Source organism: Hyaena hyaena, unplaced genomic scaffold, assembly GCF_003009895.1.
Source record: "Hyaena hyaena isolate Hyena2069 unplaced genomic scaffold, ASM300989v1 scaffold_698, whole genome shotgun sequence".
In the NCBI taxonomy this organism is placed as follows: Eukaryota; Metazoa; Chordata; class Mammalia; order Carnivora; family Hyaenidae; genus Hyaena; species Hyaena hyaena.
The window spans coordinates 368,069-386,540 of NW_024081330.1; the positions used below are offsets into that span (position 1 = coordinate 368,069).

At 42.8% G+C, this 18,472-nt stretch overlaps 1 protein-coding gene across 1 annotated transcript in view; it reads left to right on the forward strand.

Moving 5' to 3' along the window:
* Positions 1–14,464: 14,464 nt before the first annotated feature.
* Positions 14,465–18,472, forward strand: part of KLF7 (Kruppel like factor 7) — an 85,484-nt gene continuing 81,476 nt past the window's right edge. Inside the window, exon 1 of the mRNA XM_039217481.1 lies at positions 14,465–14,998. Within this exon, the coding sequence (XP_039073412.1) occupies positions 14,897–14,998 (102 nt within the window). The 5' untranslated portion in view covers positions 14,465–14,896. The remainder of the gene's footprint in view (positions 14,999–18,472) is intronic.

An 18,472-nucleotide genomic window follows, 5' to 3' on the forward strand; every position in this document is an offset into this window, starting at 1 on the left:
ATTAAATGCCTGGATCTGAGGGAGAAAAATCTCTTTTTCTGTGAATAGTATAGCTATTCAACTGAAAGTAATAATAGATCATAGTATCTGTTGGAGATCATTCTTATCCAAAGGCAGGGTGAAGACAAGAGAAGTGCCCAGGGTGAACGTTAAGAGGCGCTGGCCCTGTACCACACAGTGCGGAGAGTGAGCACAGGGAGGCCCTGTCCTGTTCAGAGGACAACCTGCCTCACTCATTGGTAACTACCTTCCTTGGCTTTCTCCCCAGCACTTTCCTTCCTACTTACAATATCTGGAGTCACGATAGCCACTTGTTGTCAGACTCCTTTGGCTCCCCAAAGATCCCCAGAGAGATCATTACAAGACCCAGCATGTGAAAGGGAACACAGATGCATTTAAGACTATAAATTTTAACTGCAGAGATGATCCCACATTCAGTCGTCAAAGAAGTACACGGAGAGACTTACTAAAATTTCCACTGTTGAGGGTAACAAGTCATGACCTCCTCTCCCACCAGAGCCTTGGTATAAATGCTAAGAATAGCAAGCAGGATCTTTTTTATCGGCTTGTCAAGAACAACACTGGGGGATGGAAGACACGAATCTCCTTCACGAAATAGCGACAAAGGGGAGCTTGATGGTTGTTTGGTGGACAGCCTCCAACATACATATTTTTCTTAGACGTTGTTTTCAAAATGTCTATAAAAGGTATGATGCTTCCATCATTCAATTCCTTCAACCTCTTTCTCAATCTAAATCATTTATAAGCATAGCCTGATAACAAATAGCTCTTTTACTCTGGATTATTGTATAATTTGACAAAAGCATGTAAAGCCAGTTATTTGAGGATGGTAATGTATATTAAGAATGTGTTTGGCTAGAAGTCATGGAAAACCCCACGGCAAGGACTTTTAGCAAAGGGGTTAATTTTCCTCTTGTAACAGATATGAAGAGTCAGACAGTTACTAACGTCAGTTCTACTCCTTAGTTCTCTTGGTCTATCTTTCCTACTCCCAACAAGGCAGAGCAGGTCCAGCGATTGAGGTAGAATATAAAGCAGAAAGGAGGACAGTGGCTGGACACCATGGCTGTCCCCTTCTGTGAGAAAAGCAAAAGTTCCCCAGGAACACCATACTCCTCCCATGTTTTGGGGTTGAATTGTGTTTTTCCTCCCAGCCCCCTAAGAATATGTTGGAATATTAACCCCACATTACCTCAGAGTGTGATCTTATTTAGAGATAGTGGCTTTATAGAGGGGAGTCAAGTGCAAATGGGGTCACTGGCATGGGCCCTAGACCAGTGGAATGGTGTCCTTATGAAAAGGCAGAACTTGGATATAGAAACACGCACACAGGGGGAGTGCCATGTGACACGTCAAGGAGAGATGCCGGGAACAGACCTCTCCTTCATAGTGTTCAGGAGGAACTGATCTTGCATCCACCTTGATTTCAGACTCCAGCCACCAGAGCTGGGAGACAGTGCGCTTCTGCTGTTTAAGCTATCCCTTGGGGGCACTCTGTTAGCCCCGGCAAACTCCTACAGCCCACGAAACTTCCATTTAGACCTCGCTGGCCAGAATGCCATGGGGCACCTCTAACTACAAGGAGCAAGTATGTATATAGCTGAACCTAATGGAAACATTAGGTTTCTGGTAGCAAATTTAAAAAGGAGTTGGCTGGGCAACTAAGAGCATTTTCCACAGGGGAGCAAGTGTTAGTGCTTGGTAAGTGATGCTGGGATGGGTCGCTCTCCCTCCAGCACTACTCAGAGATTTGGAGCAATAGTTTGGAGATATAGGTGTGCAGTGGAAAGAAAGCAAAGGGTCTGGATACTGCCACTGATGTTGCCACTAGTTACTATATGGTTTCACAAAAGTTGCTTTAAGCTGTAAGCCTCAGCTTTCTCATCTAACAAATGGGAATAATGAGCTATGCTCTGAACATTTTAACACTAGCTATGCCATAGAACTGCTGTGAAGACCAACAGCAGTACAATAGCAGCAATGAAAGTATTTTTGAATGTAGGATTTTCTATTCAGGTGTAAAAGGATGATTAAGGAGGAGATATTTCAGCTTCAGTGTCTTGGAAATGAAGGAAAGTTGGAACAAAATAGACTTGGAAGTTGGTGGAAGGGCTAAGGGAGTAGCAGTTCCTCTAAATCTAATTCTTATCAACAAGAAGGCACCCACTGATGAAGTGGGAGTGCCAGCACAGGAGACAACTTCATGATCTCAGAGCATATAGGAGGCAGGTAGGTGGGTGAGGTCAAGTGGAAATGGCCGTAGGCTTAGGAAGCCATTCATAACAAGTCTAGAAACAGAGAGGTCATGAGCCGTTGGCCTCTGACAATGCTTCTCAAGCTTTGTGTGCACACAGATCACATGGGCATTTTGTTAAAATGCATATTGCAGTTCAATAGGTCTGGGGTGTGGTTTGCCAGTGTGCAATTATAACAAGCTTCAGCTATATCAGTATAGCTGGTCCAAAGACCACACTTTTAGTAGCGAGGTCTGTGTCCCTGAAAGAGAAACTGAACCCGAGAGGAGTAGGAAGGAAACTTTCAAAACTGAAACTCACAATATATTGATGAATGACTCTACTGAGGAAAATATGTAAAGAATCTGAAGATTCTGCCCTGTCTTGGGGATATCTTTGATAAGCTTAGCTTCTAGAAGAGTATGTAAAAATTGGAAAGAGATACATAAGACCAGGGACAATTACAAGCAGTGTAGACTTGTCTAGAAGGCATTAGAACATAGTTATCTATAAATTACTTAAATTTATAAAACAATGTGAGGGGTACCCAGGAGGTAGACCCATGGCCAAGAATCCTATTTTTCTTAGTAACATGGGTATTCTTCTTCTTTTTTTTCTTTTTTTAACATGGGAATTCTGATAACAGTTTCTCTGGGGACACATTGAAATCCCTTCCTGGGTCAGATTATATTTTGATTCTTGACATCATTTCTTAGTCAAATTCTAGAATTAATTATTAAACTCATGACTTCCACAGTCCCCAAAAGGGAAGCCACCATCCCCAGGATCCAGCATCTATCGCACAAGATGGAGTCAGGCCAAAACAGGCCAAACGGTATTCTTGTTTGAGGGATGACCTAGCCAGAGGCAAAGGGCATGTGGACATCTAAGCAAAGCAGCCAGTGAAACCTTTCATGGTATCCTCAGACAGGGTGACAAGATATAGAATGTGAGATAAATAGTCTATTGACTTTATAGTCCCCTCCCCTTAATAAAGGCTCAACTTGGAAAGTAGTCTTTAAAAGAGTTCAGCATTTTAGTCTCATCTGTATACATTTCCCTCAGAAATCTGAAAAGACAAAGCATAGGAACTAAGCATGCAGGCTTTGTCTTCGATTACCTGACCTGCCACCTGGAAGCTGTGTGGCCCACAGCTTAACCTCTGTGTGTTTAAGTATGCATAATGGATATATGTTTAGTACCTAACTCAGAGGGTTGTTGTGAGCATGAAATAATACATGCAGACACTCAGAATGGTGCCTGGTACATAGGAATGTTTATACACATAAGCTGTTATTATTAGGCCTATCCAATTTGTAGGTGACATATAGTTGAGAGGAATAATAAATATGTTACACGGCATAGTCAAGGGCCTAAGAAGGTTTTTGACACAAAGAAAATCTGCGCTGAAATTAACAAAATTTTCCAGTGAATAACCATATACTCACCATTCTACCATTTGCATTTTACTATGCTTGCTTACATATCTGTCTACATACCATCTTTAAGTAGTTCACAATATATTACATTTTTTTCTATGATATTCTCTTTAACTTATAGGCTATATAGTAGTATATTTCTTCATCTCCAAATATGTGGGGACTTTACACTTATCTTTTTGTTACTGATTTCTGGCTTAATTCCCACTATAGTGAGATCATCTATTCTGTCTAGTTTTCACTCTGGAGTTTGCTGAGACTTGCATATGGCACAATGTATGGTCTGTTTTGTTAAATTTTCTGCATGCAGTTGAAAATATGTTTTCTATGAGCATTGTATCAGGTTCTATATTTCATAATTAGGTAGACATCTTTGTGCTCAAATCTTTTATATCCTTACTGATTTTTGTCTATTTGTTCTATCAGTTACCAAAAAAAATTTTTTTTAACTCTATCACTTTGATTGTAGATTTTTCTGCTTCTCTCCCACTTCTTCCAGCTTATTGTATCATTTTGAGTCTATATCAATAGATATAAAAGTGTTGTATCTTTTCATGGACTCTATTGTATTATAAAATACCTCTCTATGTGTACTGTGCTTACTAACTGAAAATTTAATATATTGGTATTCTTAGAGCTAAGCCAACTTTGTTTCAGTTATATTTGTACAATCTTTTATCTTCCTTTCATTCTCAACCTTTCTTTTTCCCTATGTTTATTAAGTATATTTTATAAATAGCATTTATTTCTGATGAAAATACTTAAAACTGCCAATATTAGACCATTTCCAATCTATAAAAATGGGAATTTCATTATACCCAAGTTTTGTTTTTTAGGCAGTTATATACATGGTCTTTTAATTGGATACCTTAGTCTGTTTGCAATGATTGAAATAACTGAAAATTTTGGGTTTAAATATGCCATCTATTTATTCTCTATTTTTACTTCTTATTTCTTTTGCTATCCTTTCTTCGATTAATAATTTTATTTCTCCCCTTTTATTAGCTTGTTACTTATGATTCTTAAATTATTTTCTTTAAGTTACCTTAGAAATGATAACATTTCTCTTTGATTTGTTAAAGGCTAATACACATTACTACTTTTCCATGTCTTAGGACAATGCAAGGGTATTAGACTATTTCTTTATTTTTATGCTATTTTAATTTCACATCACTTAAAACCTCATAGATCTTCTTCTTATTGTTTTATACAATCAAGATTTATATTCCTTTCTCTCATCCATCACCACACCTTCTTCTGGTACCATTATCTTTCCGGTGAAGATGTGTGCTTAGTATTACTTTAGAGTAGATCTGTCCCCAACAATTTTGGAGGATATTTTCACTGGGGATTGAAACCTAAATTGGCAGTTATTTTAAATTGGCAGTTGTTTTCTTATAGCACTTTGAATAGGTCATTCCGTTGTCTTTTGCTTCCAATGTTTCTGATGAGAATGAAGCATTAAGTCTTACCTAGGCGACTTGGCGAGTTTTTGTTGCATTGTTACGTCTCCAATTCCTTCATCATGTAATTTTAATATTTCATCTACATTTCCTAGTTGTTCTTGGTGGGGGAGGGAGGACGAAGGGGAGGGCTCATCCAATACAGCTAGTCTACATTTGCTGGAAGCCACATCACTCAATAGCATTTTTTAAGCTCCTTTTTAAAAATGTTTTATTTATTTCTGAGAGAGAGAGAGAGAGAGACAGTGTGAGCAGGGGAGGGTCCAAGAGGGAGGTAGACACAGAATCTGAAACAGGCTCCAGGCTCTGAGCTAGCTGTCAGCACAGAGCCCAATGTGGGACTCGAACCCACAAACCGTTAGATCATGACCTGAGCCGAAGTCGGATGCTCAGCCAACTGAGCCACCAAGGTGCCCCTAAGCTCTTTCTAAGATACAGCCAGTGCTGGGAATATTGAGTGTAAGAGTGCTCTGTGCCAGAACTGATGTTGAATCTCATTCTCACTTAAATTTTAGCCCAATGATTCCTTATTATCTTGTCAGCTCATCAATGCTTAGGTCCCAGAATTTTGGTTATTTTTGCACAGAGGAAGTCTGTCTCAAGAATCTAGTATGTCGTATTACCCATATTATTGTTTATTTATATCTCTCTTCATTTAACATCTCAGATCTAGAAGAGTAAGAATCATCTCATTCAGCCCCCAGACCACTGTTTGACAGAATAGGTGCTCAATAAATGTTGAGCAAATGAAATCATATGGTTTTAAATAAGACTACCTGGGCATCTTGTGGAGTCACCAGAATGGAAAAATAGGAAGTTCAGTGTTGCAAGTTTATAAACAATTAACTTCACAGAGGTGAGATTCTGTCCTTGAGGGGTATGGGTTCACATGAGTCAAATTTACAAGAAAATAATTTATAACTAAAAACATAGTTTGATCAGTGTTGACTAGGAGACACAGTTGGAATGATAATGGATTCTTATTATATTTCTTCTTCCCTCATCCTTTAGTACTGGACTTCTGTCTTTTAGTTAATGCTAATAGTTTTCTGTACTGTCATTCTCATATTTTATTGTCTTTATTCATACTTCCTCTCTAAACAGTGAAGAAATAATAAAGTATGTAAATAAATAAAGATAGGCATTACATGTTTACAAAAGGCAATCTCATATAAGTAAGTCGACTCAGAAGATGAAATCATAGGTCAGACGGTTGCTATGGTAAAGGTAAAACAGAAAGAGGAAATTCAAGGTTACTGAATACTTACTTTCAAGTTGCTAACATAGATCTCTATTCTATGTGATCTTTAAAGGCCATTTAGCACCAGGACACCCTTCATCCAGGTGAGTGAAAGAAACTTAAATTTAACAAATTTCCAGCTTTCTTTTGGCTAAAGTTGTTACTGGTTCTCAGAAAATTCTGTTATTACATCACTCTGTGAAATGTTACAATATTCAAGATTACAGTCTCTTTTACAGTGTAACAAATGTAACAGCCTCTGTTTCCTGATAGAATGGGAAGTGCCTTATATTTAAAAATATATGATCTCGGGTGCCTGGGTGGCTCAGAAGGTTAAGCTTTTGACTTTGGCTTAGGTCATGATCTCACGGCTTGTGGGTTCGGGCCCTGCATTGTACTCTATGCTGACAGCTCAGAGCCTGGAGCCTACTTCAGACTCGATGTTTCCCTCTCTTTCTGCCCCTCCCCTGCTTGCGCTCTGTCTCTCAAAACTAAATAAATGTTAAAAAATTTTTTAAAAATATATGATCTCTAAATCAGTCTGGAAACTGGGTTCCTTGACAACGTGTCTCATGTACTTTATGTAGATGTTGGTAATTTTAATTACAGACATTTTTGCTAAGTGCCTTAGATCTTCATTTTCTTTTAACCACATTTGACATCATTTGAGGTAATGCCATTTCTTCCTATTTAGGCTAGCCTAACAGAAGCCGGCACAAACAATACAGTGTCCAAACAGTACTGGAGAAAAGAGAAATATTATTTTTAAATTTTACTAAAAATATTTTGTATGATCTCTCTTAATTTGGGTTTTAAAAACTATGCATACTACAACAGATATTGGATTCTCTATAGGGTGATCAGACAAATGTCCCCTAGAAATCGATCATCTCAAAAGGGCAACGATACACATGAACATATGGAAAGGATGAAAATACTAGGGACCGGTTTAACATCAACATCTCTCAAAGCTCAAGAATCGATATTGCAGAAAAGCAAAGGCTACATTAATGTGAGGGTGAAAGAGAACTGGGTTAGAATTTTACATTTGGACATGCTGGGCGGAGGGAGTGAGCCCCTTTGTGTTTATGGCCTTTTGGTCTGTATCAGTGGAATTTCCCTACCTTCCCAAATAATGACCAGCACTGAAGTGAAACAGAAGAGGGTGTAGTATGTGGGGCCCAGTTTGGGAGAGGCCAAAATGAAATGACTCTCCGTAAAGCCCAACCACATTGGCTTAGAATGGTCTGTGAGCACAGCAAAAGAGTAGGGAGAGTGGAGAGAGGACTGTGAGGCTGTAATGGACACTGAAGCATCCTCCCCACACACCCATTTGGATCGTATACGCGGAGACTGGGGCATTTGCCTTGCTTACTCTTGAGCAGAGCAGTGACTAGCATTCAAAGCTGTGACTCAGCCGACTCTTCTAACCATTCAAATGGGAAGGCTTCTGGTAAAGAGAATTCAGTGAAATTCAAATGAGCAACCACTCAGCAAAAAACTGCTGCTGACATTATTAATCTTCCAAACTACCCAGATCTATCATACACATAAAAACTCTTCATTGGACACCTGTGGAATAGGTATCCCTCACTTAAAGGAATGGTCACAGTCAGCAAAGTTTGCGGCACAGAGACTTTCTATCAAATCAATCCTATTCTCCCATTGATTTCCATTACAAAATCTGAGATGCATTCTGCTGTTAAATCCCATTAAGCATGTACCAAACGCTTTGGAAATGGCGTGTTTAAAAAGAAAATGATAATATTCTGATAAAACATTGACAGTGATGTTTAATGTATTAATAGCAACGTTGGGCTGTATTCAACATGTCACAACAAAAAACTCAGGGTGAAACATAACACAATTTTACAAACTGTGCCTTACACACTGCAAAGGGTAATAATCCCTAAAACATTAGCAACTTCATTTCACACAGACTTCAAACTGTCTTGGCGTTTCGATCATTACATAGCCAAAGGGATTCTTTTATTATTTAAAAATCTTTTCTCATTTTCTGCTGGCCTCTGTCCCAAAATCTTTGTCCAGAAGCCCCTGAATAGATTCTGATGCTATTCTTAGGTGGGGAAAATGAGTCTGCGAGGCTCCGTCACAGCGGTTTATCCCAGTGTCTGCTGGGATTTCCCCAACATTGGAGCAACTGGGCCTCTCCAGGAAGGAATGTTGCAGAAGAAAGCAGTGGGCCTGTGAAGGTTGGACTAGACACTTCCAATGCCTTTTTAAACTTCTAAGACAAAGTACTACTAACATTGGTAATATGTCTGGTTACGATTCTATTTTCAACATATGCATTCTGCTTAATATCTATTAAATGACCAAATGTTTTGTGTACTATACGATGAATGACTGAATGTTTTGCATCATATTTGTTGAATAGCTGATTGAATTTATATGATGATTTTGTTCTTCATTTGGAAATACTGAAGCTTGTAAGTGCTGGTAGCTTAAGCCAGAAAAGTGACTTACAGGGGCACCTGGGGGGGCTCAGTCAGTTAAGTGTCTGACTTTGGCTCAGGTCATGATCTTACAGTTTGTGAGTTCAAGCCCCACATCGGGCTTTGTGCTGACAGCTCAGAGCCTGGAGCCTGATTTGGATTCTGTGTTTCCCTCTGCCCCTCTGTCCCCCCCCCACACACCCCAAATAAGTAAACATGAAAAAAAGTGACTACAGATATTAATCTCCATAGGAATAATGTACCACAGGTCATAATAACATTAAATGTTCAATACTAAGGTCTGGGAAAGACATTCCTGACAGTAAACTTTTAAATAAATTTTTGAATTCCTTACCTTTATCATTATGACAAGTCAATTTTGGTTAAGCAATGGACTCTTTGAGTCAGAGCAACATGCTCATCATGAGCAATGCGCCTTTACCCAGTTTGGATAACCCAGTGCAATGAAGAATCCAACTTTCAGGGTTGGCTTTAACATTTCATTTAAAAAAATGTTTTGTTTTTTATTAAACTATAACATACCAAAAGAATTCTGACAAGCCAATAGCAAGATTGGCATGTTTTCTGGAGATCAGCAAACTATCTGCCTAGAGTTTTTGGTTAATTCATTAAGACCTAGATTTCTTTCCTTCCTTCCTTCCTTCCTTCCTTCCTTCCTTCCTTCCTTCCTTCCTTCCTTCCTTCCTTCCTTCCTTCCTTCCTTCCTTCCCTTCTTTCTTTCTTTTAGCTCATCATGTCCAGAAACCTCAACATGTCAGAGTGTCAAAACTGAACACATTCAGGGAGCCAGGCCCATGCTAACTATACTCACAGAAAACACAATTATAACTAAAATGTCTTTGTATTGACAAAACAGCCAAAACTGTCAGGGTGAGCACCGGGCTCCTGTGGCTGTCGCCAGTACATTCTTTCCCTGCAGGCAGAACAAGGAGGAAACCAAATTATGAGCAGAAAGTGAGTACAGAATGAAAACAAAGGGAGATGTCTACCCTTGAGGAGTATTTTTTTCCAGGACATGAGAGCCCGATTAAGCTGCCATTTTTTTTTAAGCATGAAACAACTCTCTGGTTATATCTGTATATGTATGTCATTCACTGTATGACACATGTGGACACATATTTTTTCTTCCAGATTCAAACTGTGTCTCTCAGTCTTATTTACTAACCGCCACCTCCTCTGACATGCTTGTTTCCTGTGATATCATCAAAGCATGCTCCCTAAGTTCATACTTTCTTTCACTGTAGTGAGATTGTGAAGGGAAGCAAAAATCCTAGGTGTGTGGAAGTATTTATTAATGACACGGCCACCTACAAATGAGTTCCCCATTCAAATATCTCTTAAATACAAGGCTCCCCTTCATTACTCCCCATGGTGGTAAGCATTTATAATCCAATGCAAATAAATTCAGATCTGTTGCAAAGCGAAATTGCAAATCTAGCAAGAGGTATGAGGTTTCATGATGTCAATGAAAGTGAAATTGGTAAAGTAACTGGCAAGTGAGGGTCTATGAAGTTAAACAAACAATTGAAGGTAAAATCAACAGGGACGATGACTATATTGATGCTTTAGAAGAAGAGAGGACAATACTTTGAATATCAAAAAATTAATTGAGACCCTTCGGGAAACTGATGAAGCCCTCAAACATCTTAATAAAATGACCCTCTTTTTGATTATGGCATAGAAGTCAAAAATGAAATAAAGCATGTTGCAAGGTGCTTCCCATTTCGTAAAAATAAGATTTAGCCAACAATAATCTTGATTTATTGTTTATTCATTCTAAAATTAGCATTGTACTTACAACACAAATTTTGTTCAATATAAGATAGAGTAAATGTATTTTAATAATGTTGAGTTTTATTTTCAAGTGAAGTCTACTTTTCACCAACTGCTCTGAAATTTGGTCCCTGTTTTAAGTAGATTTATTTTTAGGAGGCTTTACCAGCGCTAATCATGCATGGCTAATAAAGACTTCCTATGCTAACGAACGAGACTTTTCTAGGAGAAACAATCTGATGCCTTGGTTGTGTCTACATATCACATTTTTACTATGTTGTTCACAAAATATCTCCAATCGTTAGTTTTGTTGGGCAGGGGAGAGAAACATTTACTCTTAGCTGTTCCCTAACAGGAGAACTTCCAAAGGGTGATATTATTAAAAGTGGTATTAGTGTCCCCTAAGGCAACGGTGTGTAGAGGACACAGACTTTGGCGTCATCTTGGATTCAGATCTATAGTTGAAAACGCTTCTACTACCTAACAGACGTCTGGTAATTGGTAAATTATGTACCCTCTCTTAACTTTGATACCTTCATCTGTGAGAATGGAGCAATGATAGCTCCCTCAAGAGACTGTGATGAAGATCAGATGAGAACATGTATAAAATGCCTGATACAGAGAAGGCATTCAATATATGGTACTTAGAGTGGTGCTGTTTATTTTTGGTTTGTTTGACTGTCAAAGTTCCCTTGTGATCTTAATTTGTTAATTATTTTGTACATTCAGATTCTTTGTATATGTTTTGCATGGGAGCCTAGGGTCTCTAGGCTATAAAAAGTAGCTAAAAATGACTGATATGGAAAATGTGACTTTAGAAGGGCCTTGTTGCATAAAATCTCTTAGAATGAATTCTAAAATATTCTATAAAGCTTTGAAAAAAGTCATAATGAGGTCTTTCGGATTTATCCTGTAAGACTTGGGTTGAGTTCTGTAAGTTGGATAGCTGATATTTACAAGGAGAAGAACGTCAAACTTTTGGTGAGGCTTCTCCACACCAAAGCATTTTTGTAAACAAATCTTGACTTAAAACAAGAAACTTCAGTCTTTCACTGCACACAGACCTCTATGCAAATCAAAGTCTTGAAAGTCAGAGGCTCCTGGATTTGAACCTCTGCTCAGCTGCTTCTTAATTGTGTGACCTTGACCGATGTACTATTTCTAAGCCTGGGTACTTTCATCTATAAAGTTGGAGATAACAAAAATAATTCCAATAGGTTGTCCTGAGGATGAAATGAGGTACTGCATATTAAAAAAAAAAAAGTGTGCCCATACAGCCTGGCATAGTGAAAGTGTTTAACTAGTTAACTATTATCTGTAAAATCTTTGAACTCAGAAGTTAACTAGAATGTCGTATTTTGTTCAAAAATGGTTAAGAGTGTAACACAAAAAACAGAAATTAGGTTCACTTGAGTTCAGACATCAGATTACATGTTTTGGCCTTGCCTTGCCTTGCCTTTCGCTTTGAGTTTCCCTATGTCTAAGTAAGTTCCTTTCGTTCCCCTACATACTCAAGAACTTGTTTTCTGCCTCAGGGCTTTTCAATGGTCTCTTCCCCATCCCCCACACAATAGGACCATTACATTTGTAATACTTAACTACAAATTGCCAAGCGGCTTATACCTCTCCTCTTAGTTTCTAAGACTTTGGTATGTCACCTCCTCCACCCTCCCACCTCCCCACTCTGCCCGCCATGGGTCTGATTAGTTCAGATATACTATTTAGTTTCCTTAGCTAAAGTCAGGAGATAATGATGGTTAACATTCAGTATCCCCCTAATAGCACCAGATACCATGCTAGATGAGTTACAAACCTTACTTTGATTCTTCATAACAACCAGGCGAGGCAGATACCACTATTTCGATTTCTGAGGTGGGTAATTAATTAGAAGCTGAACTAGTAAGCTCAGTCACAGGGCTAGTAAACAGCAGCACCAGTGACCGTAAGGATCAAGTTAACGCTTTAATTGGGATGTGCTGGCTCTAAGTGGTTTTCAACTTCTGGGAAAGGCCCATCTGGCCTTTCAAAGAGAGGCCTTCATGAGAAGTATGCACTGATGCTAACACATATGTGTGCTACCACGTATGCCGTTTAAACTTTTTACACCACTAATGTGTATACCTAATACGAAATGCACTAAGGTCCTTGCACATCTTATGCACATACACTCCAGGAACTACACCAATTATATTCCTACAATGGATGCTGTAGACCTAACCAACAGAATCCCAGAGATCACAAAGTAAATAAACCAGACTTTCCGCAAACTCCATAATTCCTGTTTAATTTCCCCTGGCAAGAACTAAATTTCAAACTGTGTTCGTTCTATAAAGCAGAATCTTGCAAATATTATGATATGGAGTTCCACATAGTCAGAAGGAGGGAAAGCGGAGAAGGGAGATTAAGGTGTTTCTTTTCTTACGAGTAAAATTAAGTTTCTCGTCTGAATAAGCACCTAATTCTGCAGTCGTTCCAAAAGCGTAAACTCAGCTCACGGCACGTTCTGGGGAAACATGAATCGCACTGAACACGGAAGGTCAAGCACACAACTGGTCGCGTGCGGGATTTTCATCTGAGAGGAGTTATCTCTGTGTATTTCTATACGCCAGCTCCAGAGTCGGATCCGGTTCCGACTCTTCACCACCGCAGCTCGGTAGACACCTCTCCCGGAGCCACAGGGCGGGGGGGGGGGGGGGGCTCAGCTTTGAGCCCCCACAGAAGCTGCCTGCGCCCCGCGTCTGCCCGGGTGCCTTCCATTCTGACTCCCACTCCCGCGAAATGCCCTCTTTCGATCAACTCTGACTGGGCGTCTGCCTCGCGACGCGGACCCCGCGTGGGCCCCGCGAGGGGAGGGCGGGTGGCGGCGCGCACGGGGGCGCCGGCGGGGCGGGGACTGAGTGCGGGGGGCGGGCGCCGGTTGTTGTCTCCGCGCCGCTCCCCTTTGTTCCTTTCCATTGTGTGCCACTTCCTCCTCGGGCGCTTCTTCCAGCGCCCTGGCAGCCTGTGGGCCATTTGTGAAAGGGCTCTGGGGGGCCTTTTTCTTTCTTTCTCGGTTTATTTTTCAGTGAGGCTCTCCTTTGCACGCCTCTCCGCCCCCGGGTCCCGGAGGGAGGCCGAGTGGGAAGTGTCAGCGCCTCCTCCCCCACACCCGACGGCGGCTCCGCCGGGCTCCCGCCCCGCTCCTCCTCCAGGAGGCATTGTAACCCCGCATTCTGGACTTTCACCTCCCGACCGGCCGCGTCACCGCCAGGACGGCGACACGCGACCCTGCCCCTCCGAGGGGCGCAGGCTCCCGGCGCCCCGGGCTCCGCCGGGCAGCCGGAGCGAAGGTCGGAGGCCGGCGCGCGGCCCAAGCCCGGCCGCCTCGGCGTCCCGGGAGCCGGCGCGAGCGTCGCCGCGGCCCTCCCCGTCCCTCGCGCTCGCGCTCCCCGGCCGCCGCGCGGCCGCCTCAGCCCCCTTATATAGCCCTCTAAAAATAGCTCGCCTCGCACCGCCTTGTAAGGCAGCAGGGAGATCCGCAGCCCGCCAATCCGCGCTCGCCGCCAGGGCCAAGCCCCGCCCCGGACCCCTCTCCGTGCTCCCCATTGGTCCTCAGTGACTTCATGAGCCCCCTGTTTACCTTACATGGTCACACGCGGCCTAATGGACGCCCTCCTCCGAGATCCCACGGCTGCGCGGAGAGCCGGGCGGAGGGGGGGAGTTTGGGGAGGGGGAAGAACCGGAGGAGGAGAAAAGGAGGGGGGAGAGACTACAAACTAGCAAGGATGGGGTGGGGGGTGGGGAGGGAAGGGACGGGGGGGAGAGAAGCGATCGCGAGAAAAAAAAAATGCAACCTCCCAAAATAAAGAGCAAAGATTGCATTAGGAGCGAACAGCGCTGCAGAAATAGATGGCAGCTTCGTGTCAGTGAGTTTGCATCCCCCTTCCTGATCCACGAGCTGGAGTGATTAGAGCCCTGGAAGGGAATTGTTACTCCCGTGGAGAAGTCCCCTTTTCCTGGCAGCGGTCTGCACTTGTACACGCTGGATGCGTCTCTCCATCCACCCCACTCACTCTCTCCTCTCTCACCTCCTCTCTTCCTCTCTCCTGCATTGATTTTTTTTCCTTTTTAGTTGACTGAAACAAAACAAAACAAAAGGGCCACTGGATGTCTGCCTTCTTGGGGGGTGAGCCAGACAGACTGACAAACAAACAGACCCAACTGTGTTCGGGGGAGGGTTTCTCCTCCCGTTTTGCCCGGCAGCAGCAGCATGGACGTGTTGGCTAGTTATAGTATATTCCAGGAGCTACAACTTGTCCACGACACCGGCTACTTCTCAGCTTTGCCATCCCTGGAGGAGACCTGGCAGCAGGTGAATGATTTAAATTACTTGTGTAAATCGTGTGGTGGCGGCGGAGGCGCAGGGGCTGCGTTGGTGCGGGCTGGGGGTTGAATTTTTTTGTTTGTTTGTCTTATTCCCCCCCACCCTTTTTTGGCTGTTTGTTGTTTAAAATGTTTTCGGAAACAGTCATCTGCGCTTACCTCTCCACCCACCCTCTAACCCCTTAGCGCGCGGAGCTGAGCAGCCGGTCTGAGCTGCCTGCGTTTCAGTCACCAACACACATCCTTGCGCACACGTTGTCGGGCTCGCTGTCCCCAGCACAGACCTGCGTAACTTCTGGGGTTCGGAGGACCCGGGTGGAAAGGTGGTTTGGGGCTTTATGAGCCATTAATGTCGGCATACCGCGTCCCTACACGCTCGAGCTCTACCTACTTGGTCCCTTAAATCGGGTTCAGTTCTTTCAACTGGTACTGAGGACCATCAGATGGGGGTCAGGAGGTAGGAGCATAGCGGAGTGTTTTCCCAGTAATTAGCGAGTGTCAAGACAAGAGAGAAACTTGATTTTGAGATGAGAAGGTGGGCAGAGGGGAGAGGAGCCCAGTGACAAAAGGTATTCAAGGATATCTAAGAGGAGGATGGTAAGATGTATCTATCTAACGCTGACCATGCATTGTAGGTTTCCCCGGTGCAATGCCTCTGTATGTGTCCTTGTTTCTCTCTCTCTCTCCTTTTTTTTTTTTTTGTTTGGGGTCCCTCCCTAGTTAGACAGCACAACCTCTGACAAAGGGTGGTGTGTGCTTCCATGCCTCTGACTCGGTCTTAGAGGACTAGTTAAGAAACTCCTATGATGCTGAAGGGCACCGATGCCAAGTTGGCTAGGCGTCCCACTGAGGGCAAAGTGGGTCTGGTGACAAGTTCACTGGGCTTTGTGAAGTGGAATAAAGAAAGTGCTGGTCAGTGGAAAGTGCTAGGTCTGCTGCGGAAACAGTGGTTTTCTCAGCGAGGATTAGGAGCTGCTGAAGGGACACTCTGCAGGAAAGATGGTGGGTGGGGGGGGGGCGCAGGGGGTATTCTTTAAAAATACTACAGTGTGCACCATGGAACGTCCACGAACACAGTCTGGATTTGCACATCGGAAGTGGGAACTCGCACAGTCCGTCTTGGAGAAACCAGCCTGCCCTTGGGGAGGACCGAGAAAGGGTTGGTGTGTGGCTGCTCATGTAACTTCTCTCCATGACAGCAGCTTGTTAAGGCTAATGAACGGCTGAATTTCTTCTGCCAGGACCCAATGTGGGATTTGCCAGCTTGAGGCTGGGATGTAACAGTTGCCGTTTTAGCCAGTGAGGTTTGGCTTTTGGTGCAGGGTGAAGAGGGGCAAAGTTGATCCTCTGACTGTATCTTTGTTACTAGTTGCTGTTCCCCCCGATGAGAGGCTGCGAGTTTTCCTCCATGTACCGGCCCCTGGTGTCTGTGTGTCCACACGTACGTTCCTGCCCAGGGATGCTGGCAGATACACTCGACTTTGTCTCTGAGCGCACACATAGTTCACACGCTTTTAGCACAAGGCATTTCTTCAGGGCATCCTTTCCCCCATCCTTAATGAGACTGTCTCCTAAGGGTCTCACTAGATCTTTTCCTCCTTTTATTTCACATGCTAATTAAGCCGAAATGTTGCCAGAATTTCATTTTCTGAAATAGCCTTCATTTCACATTGTCAGCCCACTGGTGTCAAACCCGTGGCATATTAACAACTGTCTAGACAGGTTAGGGTAGGGAATCTGTTGATTTAGTCAGCCTGCCCAAGGCAGCCCGTGTTTGTGACTAACTGTTAAGCAGTGTTGGAGAGAAGAAAGTTGGCTTTATTTGTTACAGCATTCCCTCCTGATGAATCACACAACTTTGTTTTGGTTCAAGTTTTCACAGTAGTAAAGCCTGCTTTGGGGGAAGGCCTCTCCAGAGGAAACCTGCTTTTCTAGATCTGGTTAGAACATCCAGGAGAAAGTCTGGATCTGTAAAGAAACATCCCTGGTTTGATAAATCGGGGATGTATTAGATCTATTGTTTCCTCAGAAGCCTTCTCTGCTTTTCTTCCCCCTCTCTACCCCTCTCCACGTACCTCCTTCAAGGAACCTCTAGCTTAGTTTCTACTGCAGGCCAAGGAATATCACCCCCCCCCAACCACACACACACACACACACACACACACACACACACTTACCTCCTTACTTCTTGCCTTAACCCTCTCCAACTGGCAACTACTCTTACCTTAAAACCCTTTGCCAAGCTGTTTGAGAAGCATGCTTACAGTCCGTACTGAAACAGAACTTGTGGGGAAGCACTACTAAATAAGACACCATTCCAAGGAGCTTTCTGCTCCCGTCTCAATAGTCACAACTGCTCTCTTTAAAGGTTACTATGACTCTGAGTTCATGCTGATGACAAAACCTTCAACCTCCATCTCTTCCTTCCTCCCTCTCCTTGGCCCTCCCCTCCCCCACCCCTTGCTGCTTCTGTGTGTAAGGAGAGGGGGATGGTTATATGCAACTGTTAGGGCCAAATCAACCGTCAGATGGTGAAATTTTGAGACTCCTTTGCTCAAAATGGCTTAAGAAGGTTGCTGCAAAGAACCCGAGGCAGGAGGAAGTTTCCGGATGCTCTGGGGTAATCAGATTTTAGAGGTCAAATGAGGAGCAATTATTAGATGTTCTCCGCAAGTGAACAGTGTACCTGGCCTCGAGACGAGCAAAATACAGAGATTCTAATAATCTGATTTGGTTTGTAGAGAAAGAGTGGCTTGGATGATAAACCCAAGAACATCTGTGCATTTGGAAATTAAGGAAGGACTATTTGGGGATTTATTTTAAACCTGGGGTCTGGGATAATTGTCCTGCTTAACAGTCAGTGAGCTTGGGATGGTCCTCCTGTGACGGGGGTTGTCATTTTGACATTGGGCTTTCAGGCAGTGATGTCTTTAGCAACATACAGCTCCAACTCTGAAAATCATTGCTGGTGTAATTTTAAAATCCATCTGGACATCCTACATTAACAGCTCTCCATTCCCGGGCTCTGACTGCGTACTTAAGCACTTGGCCCAAGTAACGTCATCTCTGCCTGTCGTGTAACTGTAAATTACACCGTGCTTATGTGGTCTTTTATTTTATGGAATTCAGCTGACGCACAACTCTTAAGGCTACTAGCCTTAAGTTCTTTGGAAACTTGCAGGACATTTTCCAAGAGCTGTCTGAGCAAAAGTAGGAAAAAGTCAAAGGTAGGACAGAAGCTGGAGCAGCTCAGAGGGTACCACTTGATGATGGTTAAAGGGGAACACATTCATGAGTTTTGGTGCCAATAGAAATCATGATTTTTCTGGACCCGCTGCTGACTTGGAAAATAAAAAGGATTTGATATGATGCTTTTGGTCATTTTTCTCCAAGATGCTACAAAGACTTTGAGAATTGGGCTATATTTTCTATACCCAGTCTGCTCTTTCAGGAAAGAGTGCAG